The sequence below is a fragment of the Melospiza georgiana genome, chromosome 13 (genome assembly GCF_028018845.1).
Source record: "Melospiza georgiana isolate bMelGeo1 chromosome 13, bMelGeo1.pri, whole genome shotgun sequence".
Classification (NCBI taxonomy): domain Eukaryota; kingdom Metazoa; phylum Chordata; class Aves; order Passeriformes; family Passerellidae; genus Melospiza; species Melospiza georgiana.
In genome coordinates, this window is record NC_080442.1 from 18,204,841 (window position 1) to 18,220,054 (window position 15,214).

Sequence of the window (15,214 nt, forward strand, 5' to 3'; positions counted from 1 at the left end):
TTGCTGCAGGAATGTGGTGTGAAAGCATGGGCTGTATGTGTCAGGAGCAACCCCCAAAAGATGGGCATGGATGTTGGGGCAGCCAGTGGGGGTCAGTGGTGTCCCAAGCTGCCTCCTAGTAATCCTTGTGAGCCCTGCTGCCAGAGGGAGTGGTGCAGGAGGAACACAGATCAAGATGTCACATAAAAAATAATCAGCGGTGACCTACACCAGCTCCTGTTTATGTTTACAAGGGAAAAGGAAAAAACACCTGAGGTGTGCCAAAAATGGCAGAATGTTTATATGGTGGACAGAGAGTGCCCAGTGAGCTGGAAGCTCCAGACCTCTGACATAAACATGAAGATCATCTGTGTTTCTCCTCTGTGATGAGGACAAGATGTGGGAAAGGTGCAGAGGCAGAGAGCAAGGAATTCATCTTCCCCAGATGGAACCCACCTCCCACCATGGCTGACCCACACTAAGCCCAGCACCAATGCCTTGGCAAGACATCTCCAGTCCCACCAGCTGCTTGCCTATATCCTGGCATCGATTTTTATGGGTCGCACTGCTGAGTAAGGAAATGTGCTGTTCTGCAAAAGGAATAAACTGTTATTCCTTACATTAGGGAAATGGGATGATAGCTCTAACCCAGTCCTGGTGCAGGCATTTCTGCAGGGGATTTTGCAGCCTCCTCAGCGTGGCTGTTTTCTCTCTAGCATGTCTCTTTCAAGACAAGCTCTGGAGACATGTGTGTGGATTTAGGAGCAGGTCTGGGACCTGTGAGTCCATGCAAACCCCAAGTCTCTTGAACAGTTCATTTGTACAGTCTCTCTTGGCTTGACCATCCCTTGCTGCAGCTCTGACACGTGGCTGACTTTGGAGGGGACAGCATGAGAAGAGCCCCAGATGTTCCCAGTGCTGAGCACCACTGGCTCTGGGAGAGGCTTTCCATCTGCCTGGAGGTGAACAATGGCCCAAGGCATGGGGTGGAGAGAGTCTGCCCCATGCCTGGGGTGGTCTGCAGGGCTGTAGTACCTGTGGCCAGTGACAGGGATGCATCCCTGACCAAACTGCTCCTGTCTTTCTGCCCATCACCAGTGGCTTCAGCTGCCTAAGGCTGCTCCTTCCCATCAGATAACAGATCCACAGCCTCTTGGACTCATTCCCCTTCTGGATTAATGCTGGGGAGCCTACCCAAATCTCATAGTTTTTTTCCATGGTTTCATCACTGATGTGTAATGTCAAAGCCATAAGGTCTTTATGTGAATGCTGCCACGCTTAATGCTGCCTCTGACCAGTGCTGAGGCTGGGGCAGTGTCAGAGGACTGTGACAGCAGATGGTGCCAGCAGCATCTCCCTCCCACACTCCTTTGTGATTGTATCCATAACTTTTCTTATGGTCATCTGTAAATCCAGGGGAAAGCTGGCTAGTAATGCTCATCCTGGCTCTTCATGCCTCCCACCATTTCTAGTACAGCATGGGCAGAGTGGCCATCTCCAAAAGCCAACTGTACCATGCCAGGGAGATAGCAGGGCTGCAGGGGCTGCTCTCAGGGCTGCATGTGGAATTTGCAGTCTGTGGGGTCTGCAAAATGCTCTGTGGGGCCCATAAATCCACTTTTGGGCCAAGGCCATGCCTAATTCCCTGCCGGCTGCCCTCGTCCTCCCTCCCTGCGCCCTCCCCGCTCCGCCAAAGGGAGCTGACGGTTATTTTCCCCTGCTGCATGTTTCTGGGCTTGCTTCTGTTTACGGAGATGGGAGTTAAAATAACTGATTGATGACTTTGTTCCATCCCAAACACTTTGGGGAAGTTTGCGTGGTTTAGAAGGGAGAGTTGGGAGCTGGGATTTCATTAAGCACTTGGCTCCCGGCACTTCTCCAGCCATGCTCCAGGGGTGGCTAATGTTGTTTTTTAAATCCTGTTTTGCTATCCCAGGAGCCGGAGTGGCGATTTCCATGGTTTGTAGGAGAACTTGGAGATGTGGCAGGTCCCTGAGGTTCCCTCTGAGCTCTGAAACACCAGCAAACCTCGCAGCCACCACAATATTGTTTCACTTAAGCCCTCCTCCACCGCTTCATCAGCACAAAATTGCACTCCAGCTGCCTAAAATCTTTGGAAAAGAGCCAAAAAAATGAATTACTGGAATTTGTTTTCATTGTGCGGATGAGGATTTACAGGCTATGACTGGGAGAGAAGGAGTGAGTGGACCTTTTTCCCCTCTGAAAGGATTTGCTTGGGAGCTAAAGCTTCTACTGGGGCTCAGTAGTGCTCAGCTCCATAAACATCATTTATGGAACAGATACAAAAGGCAGCACACAGTGGGGACATCAGGGGAGCCAGGATCCAGGGAAGGGCTGATTTTAGCTCTGGAGCTCAGGAAGGTTTTTTCTGCAGTGGTGAAAGAGCCAGGACTGAGGAGACAGTAAGTGCCTGTGCTGGTTGTGGGGTCTGTTCCACGGGATAAGCCCCCACATATGCGCTGGCACCAGCACAACACAACTGACTTCTGACATGTAAAAGAGTGCCCTCTGTTCCATGATTCCATCTGTAAAGGAAAAGGGCTTTTGCTAGTGCTTTTGCAGGGCATATTTGCTGTTGGAGTGCCCAGGGACTGTCACCTTCCACCCTGCTGCGCACAAATAGACCCACGTACCCTGGGGAGGGATTCTCTGCTCACTGGGATGTCCTGGACTGCAGAAGGGTCTCACTGGTATTTCCCTCCTATGGCCATGGCCATATCTGCTGTCTCTCCTTCCCATCAGAGCCTGGAGAGGCAGAAACCATGATGCTGTGAGAGCGCCAGAAGTGCCTCAATAGTGAATCCCTTTTTAATTAAGTGTCTGAGCTGGGGAAATTAAGATAAGAATACTGACTCATTTAGAAACTCTCTTTGAGATGAAGAAGGCCATTATTTTCAAGCCCTCCATGAATAATGGATATCCCAGTCTCTCCCTGGAGCTTTAACTGCTCAGGGACACTTGCAGGGCAGAACCATGGCGTGGGGAACATCCTGCCCACAGATGTGGCAGGGCCTGAGCTATTGCACAACCTCTGATCAATGATGTAAAAGTGGTTGCAGGATGGGAACAGGCGTGAATGGGAATGTGGCCAGGTCCAAGCCAGGACAGCACCTCAATGGGGACATTTACACTGCAAAGGAAGGACAGGAGCAGAGCTCCAACCCACAGTCCACCAGCTGTTTGCTTTAACTCTGGACAGGGTTGGGTGGACAAAGACCATCCTGTGTCAAAGTCCATGTTGATTTGGGTAATTCATTTCTCCTGAAGAAATCCTTGATTTATTGCTCCTGTTTATGGGTATTGGCTTTGGGCTGGGATGCACTCCAGGCTGTGCACCCATGCTGGCATAGGGAGCAGCCTCCCACACATGGGATGGCGATCGTGGTCTCATTTGTGCCTTTTCTTCCATATTCTTGCTATAAACCAAGTTGAAGTGGGCAGGTTTGCAGTGATTTACACCAGCAAAACATCAGCCAGTTTTTCCTAAAACCCAGCAAAATCCTGCCTGATCCATGAGTGTGCAGATCACACACTTGTGGCTTGGTTCTTCCAGTTTGCCTTTATCCTATTTTGCAGGGGTTGCACTGGCAGCACATTGGAGAGGTGTAGGCTGTGTAAGTCAGACCAGAGGCAACAGTGATGGCAGTGAAAGTGAAGCTTTGAGTTAAGAAGTGTTTTTTAGTGTTTGGACGAGCCTCTACACGGGATGGACAGAGAGAGATGGAGCCGTGAGGGCAGTGGGCACTCCTTGTTGAACCATGTGGGAATTTCTGTCAGGTTAATTTCTGCAATGGGGCCGTGCTGGGCTGGGCTAATCGGGGTTGATCCAGCCCCAGCTTTCAGCTCCAAAAGGGTTTGCCAGCATCCCCACTGGCAAAAGAGAGCATGGAAATGCCTCCCCTTCCTGGAGTGCCTGTGGTCATGGGGGCGACCGGAGATGTAAAGTATCTCATGACCTCATGCACTATGCCAAGGACATGCTTGGAAGAGCCGCTCTCTGCCGAGCTAATTGCAGCGCTGCTGGGATTCCCCCTGGAATACGTGGCCAGATCAGCTTTCGCTGCAGGGTAAATGTGTGTTTGCCGGGAGCACACCAGAGGCTTTGGTGGGGCCAAGAGCTGCTGGAGGAAGGCCTGGCAGCTCCTGCTGTGAACACCTTGTCCCATCTGAGACAAAAATTGCAGGGAGCAGATTGCGAAGGCAGCGTGGGAGATGAGCACTTCTGCAGAGAAACGACAGGAGCAACTTGAATGCTGGCTCCCAGAAACACCTCCCTGGGAAGCCAAATCTGCATGGGGGGAGATGTCAGCACTGATGCTCATCCTAAGGGACAATCACTGGCTTCCTGCAGCCCCATAGCTTGGCTCAGAGCAGATTGCTTGAGGGAGGGTAAAAGCAGATTTGGGGAGCAGAAATTATATCCCTCTGGCTCATCAAATTTAGCATTGATGGTATCTCTCCCCACCCAGAAACTGATCCTTTCCTAAAAGCATAGAGAAGGATCATGTGCCTGCATAAAGTTCACCCAGGAGTATCTTTAAGCTTTGAAAACTGCTTGGAGATATGAAGCTCATGAGAAAGAGGAGTCAGGGGAGGTGTTCCCTGCTTTTTGCTCCTTCATGCCCTGTGTAACTGCCAAGGGTCCCACAGGGATGTCAGCTTTCCCCACATCTCACCTCTCCCCTAGTGCAACAAAGGAGAGCAGCTCTTGAATTTGGCCAATGTTTGGGAAGGAGCATCCAAAGGGAGCACCAAAATATGGCCTGGGGACATACAATCCTATTTGAGAGTTTGGAGGGAGGAGGATATTTGGAGCAACACTATGGACAGGTCCCACAAGGAATAAAAAAGCAGAGGATAAAAGAGGGCACAGAAGGCAAAGGCAAGGAGAGCCACTAAACCCTGTCCAAAAACAAGGGCAAAATTGTTCACTTCCATGGTTAGTCACAACGAAAACATTGGCATTTCATAATTTCTTCCAGCTCAAAAAAAAAATCCCGCTAGGGCAGTGAGAGCCCTGACTGGGTCAGTGCATGCTGAAGCTGAAGGGGACCCATGGCCCCTCCGCTGACCCTGTGGGTGATTTTCTTGCTTTACTGGGGACTGGGGTACCAGGTGAAAGTTCCCAAATAATTTCATCCCCAGATAAATTCCAGCCTGGACAGGAAAGCAAAGCTGCTGTAGGGAAGCTCAGCTGAGTGGGAGAGTGATGCACACAAAACACCAGATTTTATCCCTTGGTGTTGAGCAGAAAGGGCTCGGCACCAGATCCCACCATGTTTCTTCAGGCTTGACCTCAGGATCTGGTCTGAGATGATAAATTCCATCCTCTTTCTTTTCCAGTTTAGAGATGAGGAAAGGGATGTTACTTAGGTTGACATGTCCTGGTGAAAGATGCAGGAAAGACCCTGAGAGCAGCTCTGAGTGGAAAGATGTAAATTTGAGGAATCACTGGGAATGATGCTCTGGGCATCTGAGCTCAGCAGCATCAGGAGCACCAGCCTGGGCTATCGAAAGGTGGGAATTGCAGCAGGTTTGAGCATGTTTTTCCTGGTACCCCTGTCCCATGGTGTGAAACCCCCAAGAAGGGTTTTTATCAGTGAGGTTTTGATATACAAAGCTGAATCAGAAACAGAGCATTGTCTCACCAAGAAATGGTCTAAAGGCACAGTTTACCAAGTAATTGAGCCAGGAAGGCAGGACAGATCTCTCCCTCTGCTTTAAACTCAGGTTTTTAGGAGGGGGATGGAGTGATCCAGATTATCCCCAGGAGGGGCAGCAATTACCATCCCTCCTTGGCAGGTTCAACAGAACAGCCAGGGCTGGCTGAGCAGGCAGAATGAGGTGCTGGTTTATCCCTGGTGATCACTGGGCTTTGTGTCTCTGTCTTTTGCTGCAGAGATTTTGGGGAATTTTGGGTGATGCCCTGTTTCAGACCTGTTTGTAACTTACAGCACAGTGGCACCGTGCTAATTTTTATCATGCTGTTATTTAATGAAAAGGCTGAAAACTGGGAGCTTCCCAATCGCTTGACTTGTGAACTTTGGGTAAGAAGAGAAGCTGTTCCAGAGGTGAGCTCATTTCTAACCCCGGGAAATGACTTCATGGACGCTGGTATTTACTCACAAAAACATTGCATGTCAGATGTCCCTGACTAGACTTTCTGTTTCGAGTCCAGTATGAGACAAAAATTTCCTTGGATGAGCTGCTCCTAAGACAATTCAAGGTTTGGAGGAGGAGGAGAAGAATTGCAGGGGGGGAAAAAGAATCCCCAACATTAAAAACACTCTGAAATCATGAGGTTTTTCTGAATAAAGGGAAGGTTTTGGGCACCCCGCCTGGCAGAAGCACCTGCCTGGATAGAGGGTGTGGGTGATGAGTCCAGCAAAAGAATCTCCCATCCTCACCCCCCACAACAACCAGCAGCTGGAGTTTCTCTCAGAGAGGAAAATACAAGTTTTTCTCTTTGGGAAGCCAAGCCCCCAGCAGTGATTTATCAGAATAAACAGAAGCAGGTTCCCTGCCCTGTGTTTGCTATAGGTTAATGGAAATTATATCCCATACTGTTCTCTCTTGATGAGATAGATCCCAGTATATACAGGGTGTCTGATGGAAAAACACAGCACTTGCATTTTTATTCAAGGTTTGCTCATGCAGAAATTGTCACTGGAACTGTATCACCCAGTGTGGTTCCTGATTTCTGTTTTTTCCAGCATCCTGGGATGATCCATGTGGATTTGGGGGGATCAGTCCTATTTGGAGACGCTGGGGGAAGCTCTGTCCCCCCATGACCCAGCACTGGACTGCAGCTCTGGGGATGTACTGGGGCAGCATCCCAAGAGGAGGAGATTTCGGGAAGAGCCAAGCTGGGATGTATGGAAACAAGCCCTGCCTGCCAGCACTGTTTCCTAATCCTGGACACCAAAACTCTCTGATCGTTAAACCAGTGTTCAGAGATTCGGCTGAAGGCTGCCATGCAGACAACATCCAAACTGACCTTTGAGGAGATGAGCAAAAGAAAAAGAGAGAGAAAACACAAGGGGGTTACTGTGCAAATGCTGGAGAAAAGCAGTCATTTCAATAAGGGACCCCACCCTTAAAATAAGACTTATTGCTAATGCATGCCCAGGACATTTCTGTGTGATGGTATGCTAAAAAAATCCTCTCCAAACAGGACTAAAGGCTTTGTTGTGTCATGAACAAGGCTTACAATTCCCAAGAAAAATCCTGTCCCTCTCTTGCATCATACATCCAGGGATGGAGAGGACATTTCTAGACAAGAAGGCCATCGGCCAGGATGAAGGACAAACAGGGAATACATTCCTGACTTGCTACTTAATTGCTTTCATGCAGGTGCAAAGGGCTAAATGAACAGAAAATAAGGATGAGTGTGTGGGGCCTAATTAATCTCAGCTTTAAGCAGGAGCCTAATGTAAGGAGGAGGTGGCTGCTGGAACAAACAGGCTTCCACCCAACTTCTGTGCAGATTTTGTGGTATTTGTCCTCCAAGGGCCAGGCTTGTTTCCAAGGCACTGGTGGGTGGTGCCCCTGTCAGGTAAGGAGGTGATGGGGACAGTCCCATCCTATGTGGCAGGGCTGGCTGGTGCTCGCTGGCAGTGCCAGCAGGGTCTGCTTTCCTCTTTCCCCCTGTATGGAAAGCACTACATATGTAGGAGTTGCTCTCTGTGACTCTGAGCAGAGTTTCATTCCTGATCCCTTTTGACAGCTCCATGCAGAAGTGATGGAGAGTTTAGGGGATTCCAGGGCAAACATGGTCCAGTGCCTGCAGCACTGGTCTCAGGAGCTGGTTCCTCTGCCACACAAGTTGACTCTTAAACCCACAAAGGTTTAAGAGTCAAATTGGAAAAGGGGAAAATATCTTTTCTGCTTGTGCCCAGGAACACTCCTGCTAGCACAGCAGCCTCAGAGATGGTGCAACCACCCTCAGAGCTCAGGCGTTTCCTCCTGAAATAAGTGGGAGTAGTTTTAATAATGGAAAACCTATTCCAGAAAGGGAATCTCCTCTTCTTGGGGAACAATGCAGAGCCACCACTGCCAGCCCGGGATCTGCAGGGACCTGTATATCACGGACTCTTTAATTTAATAGCCTGGAAAATGTGAAGGTCTGTCTGCATGTCAATAAAGTCCCAGTGAAACCCCTGGGAGTGTGTTTGCCAGTGCTGGCCCCAGCAGGGCTTGGGGCTGTCCCTCTTTCACCCCCACAGCTCCAGAAGAGCAGGATGTCCTCAGTTTCCCTCCCTGTCCTCACATTGCACTTCATATTTTTTAAGCTCTTTTGAGCTCTTTGTCCCTCCCAAGGTCCTTCCCCTCTCACTGTGTTATGATGCAAGAAATACAGAAAGAACCAGATGGAAACTGATAGACTGCAGGAAAAAAAGCGTATTCATTAAAATGGCAAAATGAACCACATTTCCCCTTATTAATTCCCTCCTTGCAGCATTTCCAGTCCAAGCATGTACCTGTGATGCTTCCCTGGACCCGTGTGGTCCAGGAGCATCTCTGAGGTGCATGTGTGCATGTCTGCGAGTTTCTTGGTTGTCTGAGCAACGGGACGTTCATCACTAACTCCCAGGATAATTAACTCATTCTCCTGTATTTATAGCAAACCAGTACAGGGAGTGTTGGCACTTATCCCTGATAGAGCCACGTTTGGCCACAACGTTTTGAATTTTGGCTGATTCTTGCATTACAGCAGCTTTGTCATCATCCCCACTGCCTGCTCATTAAGTGGGCAGCTCATTAAGCTAACAAGGGCAGGGCTGATGGTGGCTGCCTGAGCCAGGCTGCCCATGGGTGCCTGCCTCGGTGTGCCCCACTCCTGGTTTGCAGGTGCAGGGAGTGTTTGCAGCAGCATTCCCATCTCCAGATGCCTGCATATGCCTGTGCTAACAGCAGCGTCGCTCCTGGCTTGCCTGCTGGCAAGGGGAGATTTTACTGCTTCAAGGTTTGTTGCAGGGATCTGATGCAAGGAAACGTTGGAGCATCCTGACTCAGCACCGCAGCGGAGGGGGACCCGTGGGAAAGACACGGAGCATCTTCTCTCAGCATCAGGGCATGCGTATGCCAGGTATGTTCCCATCAGCTGGGATAAATCCTGACCTGCTCTCGGATTTCTCGTTTCTTCCAGAGAAGCAACTTGGTACTTTTTAGCTGTTCTTTCTTTTTGCTGCTTGTTTGTTCACTTGGTCTTTGGGGAGGGAGGGGTGAAGGAAGCAAGGGGAAGGGGGCTCAGGGGGGTGTGGTGGGGCTGGAGGAGGGCTCATTGCAGCAAGGTGTTGTTGCAGAACTGGGGAGACAGATTTGATCTCTGCTGTTCCTGTTATTTGTACAAAGGTAAGGAATACTTTATTTTGGAATCAGCAAACAGGAAGGTGCTTGAAACAGTAGGAGATGTGCTGTACCTGCAGCTGGGACTGTAAACAGCTTGTGACCACAGGAACTGAAAGTGTCTGTGTCCTTAAAACGTGAGTTCTACTCGGGTAAAAAGGGCAATGAAATCAAGCGTGGGGGACAACCACACTGCTCATCACTCCCCAGCCACCCCTGTTTTAGGGAGGGTTCTACCTTTCCCTCCTCCTCCTACTTTGCCTCCAGAAGGGAAAGGGACAGAGGTGTTGTGCTGGTGCTGCTTGGGTCCTGGGAAGGTCCAGCCTGCTAAATGCCACTGTGATCCTCTCCCAGGAGCCACTGTAAGACTCTGGACAGTGTGGGATGCCCCTTCTCCTGCCTGGTCACCCCCAGCTGCTCCTGCCCATGACCCCAGATCTGGCACTTGAAATGGAGGTAGATAATTAAGGTTTAACACACTAATGGGAAGGGCTCTGGGGTTTCTAAAAAACTGAGCCCTGCTTACAAACTCCCTTTGGAAGGACGAGTCCTTGAACTGAGCACAGCTGCCCCAGCACAGGCTCAGCCAGCTCTGGTATGACCTATTCCCAGCAGGATGCTGGCAGACAGTGACTGGTTCCATGGTCCTGGCCACCACTCCTGCTTTCCCAGCTGCTCAGCCACCTTGCAAAGAGCTAAAAATATATGTCTGTGTGAGCAGTCACTGTAGCTACAGCCAGAGAGGGTGGCCAGGCTAGGTCACTGTGGTGGGGGAACTCAGTGACTTTGCAAAATGGGCAACACAGAGGGGACAGGCAGGGACAGGATGGGACAAGATGGAATGGGACAGACTGCTACTGGTACCTCCAGTGCAGATCCCACCATCTCCCCACTTTTGTTGAAGCTGCAGCACTACACAGCCCCTAAGATGGGGTTCACTTTGCTGCTTGTGTTTCAGCAGGGGATGAGCGAGGAGCAGCTCCCTGCATCTCCCCACTGCCCCACCACGCAGGAGGACACCAATGTCTCGGCCTCTGCGTTCCCCCAGTACTGGGTGGAGCCCCGCTTCACCCAAGCAGCCAAGGTCCGTGTGATCATCACAGCCATCTTCTTCCTGCTGGCAGCAGGCAGCAATGCAGCCGTGCTGGGCAGCCTGCTGAGGAAGAGGAGGAAATCCCACGTGCAGCCACTGATCCTCAGCCTGGCGCTGGCCGACTTGCTGGTGACAGTGATGGTGATGCCTCTGGATGCAGCATGGAACGTGACAGTGCAGTGGTATGGAGGGGACATCTCCTGCAAGATCCTCAACTTCCTCAAGCTCTTTGCTATGTATGCTGCTGCCCTGGTACTGGTGGTCATCAGCCTGGACCGGCACGCAGCCATCCTCCATCCCTTCTCCCGTGCTCACCGCCGCAACGGGATGCTGCTCCGTGCTGCCTGGGCTGGCAGCGTGCTCCTGGCTTTGCCCCAGGTAAAGTTCAGTGTGCTCCCCATGGAGTTTGCCTAGGCTGGGGTGGTTTTGGAAAAAGGCTTCTCCGTCCCAACATCCCCAACCCAGTCCATCCCAATCCATGGACTCCACAGGCGCCAGAATAAGGCATGAGTTTGGTGCCCAGAGCCTGTCTCCCAGTCTGACACCAGCAGGAAGGTGCTCTCCATGCACAGCCAGCAGCATCTCTAGGATGTGGTGCTCTATTCCAAATTCTTTCTGAGCTTTTATTTGGTTCTCCATTTCAGCTTTTCCTCTTCCACCTGAACACAATCCCAGGAAGGAATTTCACCCAGTGTGTTACTCATGGGAGCTTCCGAGCACACTGGGAGGAAACTGTCTACAACATGTTCACCTTCACCACCCTCTACATCACCCCCCTGAGCGTCATGATCGTCTGCTACATCCGCATCCTTTGGGAGATCAGTAAGCAGCTAAAGGTCAATAAAGGTAAGTAGATCCTAGCCCTTAAATGACTGAACTTCTCTATCCTGGAATTGTTGGGTGTGTCACAACATCCTTTGAAAGCTAAGAAGTTTTGCACAAACCAACTAAGAGGTTTTGCACACTTATTGACCCCAGCCCTTGCTGTCTTCTGCTTCCTGTGGGACACGGACCAGATTATGAGATGGTCTTCCCTCTCTGGCAGAAGCAGAGTCATGGATGGTTATGTTGTTTTGGTTTTCCCCTATCTTCAATTATCTTTTTGACTCTCCTTGGCAGGTTTGACAAGAAATCAAAACGAACACATCTCCAAGGCACGCATGAAGACTCTCAAGATGACCATAGTGATTGTTGCCACCTTCATCATCTGCTGGACCCCTTACTATCTCCTGGGCTTGTGGTACTGGTTCCAGCCAGCCATGATCCAGAAGATGCCGGAGTATGTCAACCACAGCTTCTTCCTCTTTGGCCTGCTGCACACCTGCACTGACCCTATCATTTATGGACTGTACACCCCTTCCTTTCGGGAGGACGTGCAGCTGTGTCTCAGGGGCATTGAAACAGCCATCACCAGGCAAAAGAGACACAAACCCATCTCAGCCTCAGAGAAGAACACCAAGGATGGTGCTGCAAATGGTGGGGTGGCATCAGGGGGCTCCAACGGGACAACTGTCAGCACGGTCTGATGAAGAGATATACCCACAAGGGGATGGCAAGCACAGCTTTGGGACTATTTTGTCCTGTAAGACCATTTTGGAGACTGTCATGACAAGGTTCCCTACTCACCTTTAGTGGGTGAGGATTTCTGGCCAGAAAATGAGAATGTGTCTTCTTCCTGTACTCAGGGTGAAAAATTTGGGGGTATTTCTGGTCGTTCTGCTGTATTCTGGCAGTGGTGTGACAACTAGAAAAACATGTACCTGACACATGCTCCAGCCCTGATTCTGGGATCAAGCTTCTCCACACTTCCAGCATCAACCTCTGGGAGGAAATTTACCATCTCCTCTGTGGCCCAGGTCATGTCTCTGGAGTGGCTGATCTTCAAGTGCCCTTTGCACCTACACCCAGCTGTAGAGCTGCATGGATGGTGCCACCCTGAGCCTGCAAAGGTGTGATCACAGGCTTTTACTCTGTTTTCTTCACCCATTGTAGGAAAAGCTCTCTGGAAATTTCAGATCTCCTGACTCAGAACCTGCCTGGTTCTCCCATGGCTGTGTGACAAGCCCTGGGAAAGATCTAAATATCTGAAGGTTGACTAATGCAGGGGCATTCATACCCCAGGCATGGTGGGCAGGGAGGGAGTGCTGTGGGGATGGAGGGACTCAGGCAAGAGTGGTACAAAGAACCACAGCAGGGTGGGGTGAAGTTTCTTCTCTCTTTTGAAGAGAGCCAGAAGGGAAAACAGGCCCTGCTACTGTTTTCTGGTGTGAAGGGGATGGTACAGACAGACAGACACATCATTACACAGCAGCTCTGTGGGCAAACCAGGAGAGAGAGTATTTGGGGTAATGAGAACCAGACCTGACACTGCCCCTTTCTGTCCCCATGTCCAGAGCACAGGCTGGCAGGTTGCAGGCCACATGCAGGCCACATTTGCTTTGCCCCAAGCAACACCAGCCCCTCAGCTCTGCTGGGGCAGAGCAGGTGCAGCCACCCCACAGGTGTGTTCGAGGTGTCCCAATGATGGAAGGGATGGGATGCAGCTGGTAGGGCTCCACCAGCACCTTTAGTGCCAGATGGAGGTAAATGAGGGCAAGGAGGACTTCTGGAGGGATCAGCTGAGCTGTGGTGAGTAACATGGGTTGTTTGCTTTCTATCATAGTGCCAAAAATTGCTTGTGAAGGCAGAAGTCTCTTCTCTGGGTGTGGGTTGAAGAGATGAGGTTTTTTTCAACTGTGTTGTCCTTTCCAGGTAATTAGAAATAGTGGATTATTTCTTTTTTTTCATTCTCTGATGGTTGTTATTAAATGTGGGGTTTGCTTTTGAAGAGAAATTCAGTTTTAAGCCAGGTGGGTTGTTGTTTTCTTAGTTTAGTTAAAGCTTTGGATAGCTCAGGAGCTCTGGACTTGGCAGGAGGCAGTTTCTTGGCTATTTTTGTGGCCACTGCAGCTTTGAATGAGCATCTGGACTTTATCAGGATGAAAGAGCTTTGTTTTAAAAACAACCCCTGTCTTGCTGTGGTTGCGTGTGTAGGGAGCTGGGAGATGTCTTCCCCTCTAGAAAACAAATCTCCTTTGGGCACTGAGGGGGCTTTTTCTCAACCCTGTTTCTAAGAGGTGTTGGCTCCCCATCAGCCAGAAAGGATCTGCATTGGTCTCCCAGTTCACCAGCTAACAAATCATTGAAATTAGAGGGGTGGCAAGCAGTCCTTGCAGGCTGGCTGAGGCTGGGCAATGAGGGCACAGGAAGCCACAGTGCTCACAGTGATGCTGAACTGCACTTGGGTATCCAGCCCTTGCCCTTCTGGTACTAATTATTATTTATGCTAAACATGTAGCCCAAGGAGGAAAAAAAAAATCAATTAGAACTGCAGGAGCTTAGACCAACTGGAGGGGACAAGCATGAGCCGTTTAGGAAGCATCCAAACTCCAATGAGATGCGTAATCGCAGTTTGGCTTTCCTGGGCTCGTTCTGCTCAAAGTTAATTACCCAATGCTAACAGAGCAGGGGGTGCCTGATGCCAGACTGGCAAAAAAGGCTTCTTGTAAGGTGATGGGAATGGCTTGCAGTAGGGGAAGCTAATTTATTCATCAGACACTCCTTTGGTCTCTTTTGTTTGTACTGCTGATGGGAGGCAGACCTTGAAGGTGCGTTAGTTTTCTGGCAAGCCTTGAATAAGTAGGAAAATGTCTTTAATCTACTGAAAATTGTCTTCATCCACTTTTTGCTGAGTGGGAGCAAACAGATACAACATTGCTCATACACGTCTCCTCTTGCCCAGCAACAGGAGAGCTCAGAGATCTTCTCTGAGGAGCAAGCAATATTTTTTTTTCCTTGTGGGAAGGATTTTACACCCCATGGGTACAGTGAAAAGGCAAAAGTGGGTTTGGCTTCAGGGGGACTCTGATCTTGCAATAATTTAGATTGGAAAACATCTCTATGAAGAGTAGGAAAATGGGAATTTTGGCAAGCATATGTACCTTAGCCCTTAGGGGAAGCATGGCACATTCTTTTGGATTCTTGCAGGCACCATAGTGCTGCTCCTTTTGCCCATCTCTTTCATACCTTCCCTCCTGTTGCTGATGTTCAAAGTGACATCTTGTGGAGTCTGGAGTGTGGGCAAGGTGCCCAAAGTGACAGCTTTTATGAGAGAAGGAAAATGTCACTGGAAACGTGTGCTGCTGAGCCATGTGTCCACTGCATGCAGGAAGGGGGAGCAAGCAGGTGGGCAACACCTCCCTGGGGAAGCTGGGATCAGTCTGGGTCCTGCCAGAGGTGGCCCAAAGCCCAGGCCTGGTTTGTATATTCCTGCACTTCTGATTCTGCTTTTCTTGTATTTGCTCACACTTTAGAAAGCACAAGATTCTTGCATCGCTTCTTAGGAGCATGAATCCCCAAGTCTGGCTTTCCCCCCAACCCAGGGGTGGTTCTGCTTTCTGTGGTGCTTCCTTCTCTCTCCCCCCACTGCCTCAAACCCTTTGTCTCCAACAGCACCTGCTCTTCTCCTCAGCTGGCTCCTGAGATCTCTGTATATAAATATATATAAAATAGAGAGACAGAGAGAGAGAAAATACTTTTTATATTTATTATCTATTTATGCTTGTTGGAGGAAAATTCTCCTGCTTCCTCAAGACCTGCTCATTCCCACCAAGGAAACACGTTACCACACTTCTTGCAGTCCCAGGCAGGATCAGATTTGTCTAATTTGGTAACAATTCCGTAATATTCACCACAGTAATGTAATGAACATATTAATAAGAGCAGGTAGCTCTG

General features: G+C 49.8%; 1 protein-coding gene across 3 annotated transcripts; it reads left to right on the forward strand.

The window, feature by feature from the left end:
- Nucleotides 1–8,715: 8,715 nt before the first annotated feature.
- On the forward strand, nt 8,716–15,003 carry LOC131089141 (gonadotropin-releasing hormone II receptor-like). 3 transcript variants are annotated; one of them, XM_058033705.1, is made up of 4 exons: nt 8,716–9,088; nt 10,307–10,819; nt 11,086–11,287; nt 11,561–15,003. In XM_058033705.1, exons 2-4 carry the CDS (start codon nt 10,313–10,315, stop codon nt 11,965–11,967), a joined length of 1,116 nt encoding a protein of 371 aa, XP_057889688.1. In that variant the 5' UTR covers nt 8,716–9,088; nt 10,307–10,312; the 3' UTR covers nt 11,968–15,003. The 3 variants fall into 3 exon arrangements, with proteins under 3 accessions (XP_057889688.1, XP_057889689.1, XP_057889690.1); XM_058033706.1 differs by having other exon boundaries at nt 10,310–10,819; XM_058033707.1 differs by having other exon boundaries at nt 9,075–9,160.
- Nucleotides 15,004–15,214: the final 211 nt, after the last annotated feature.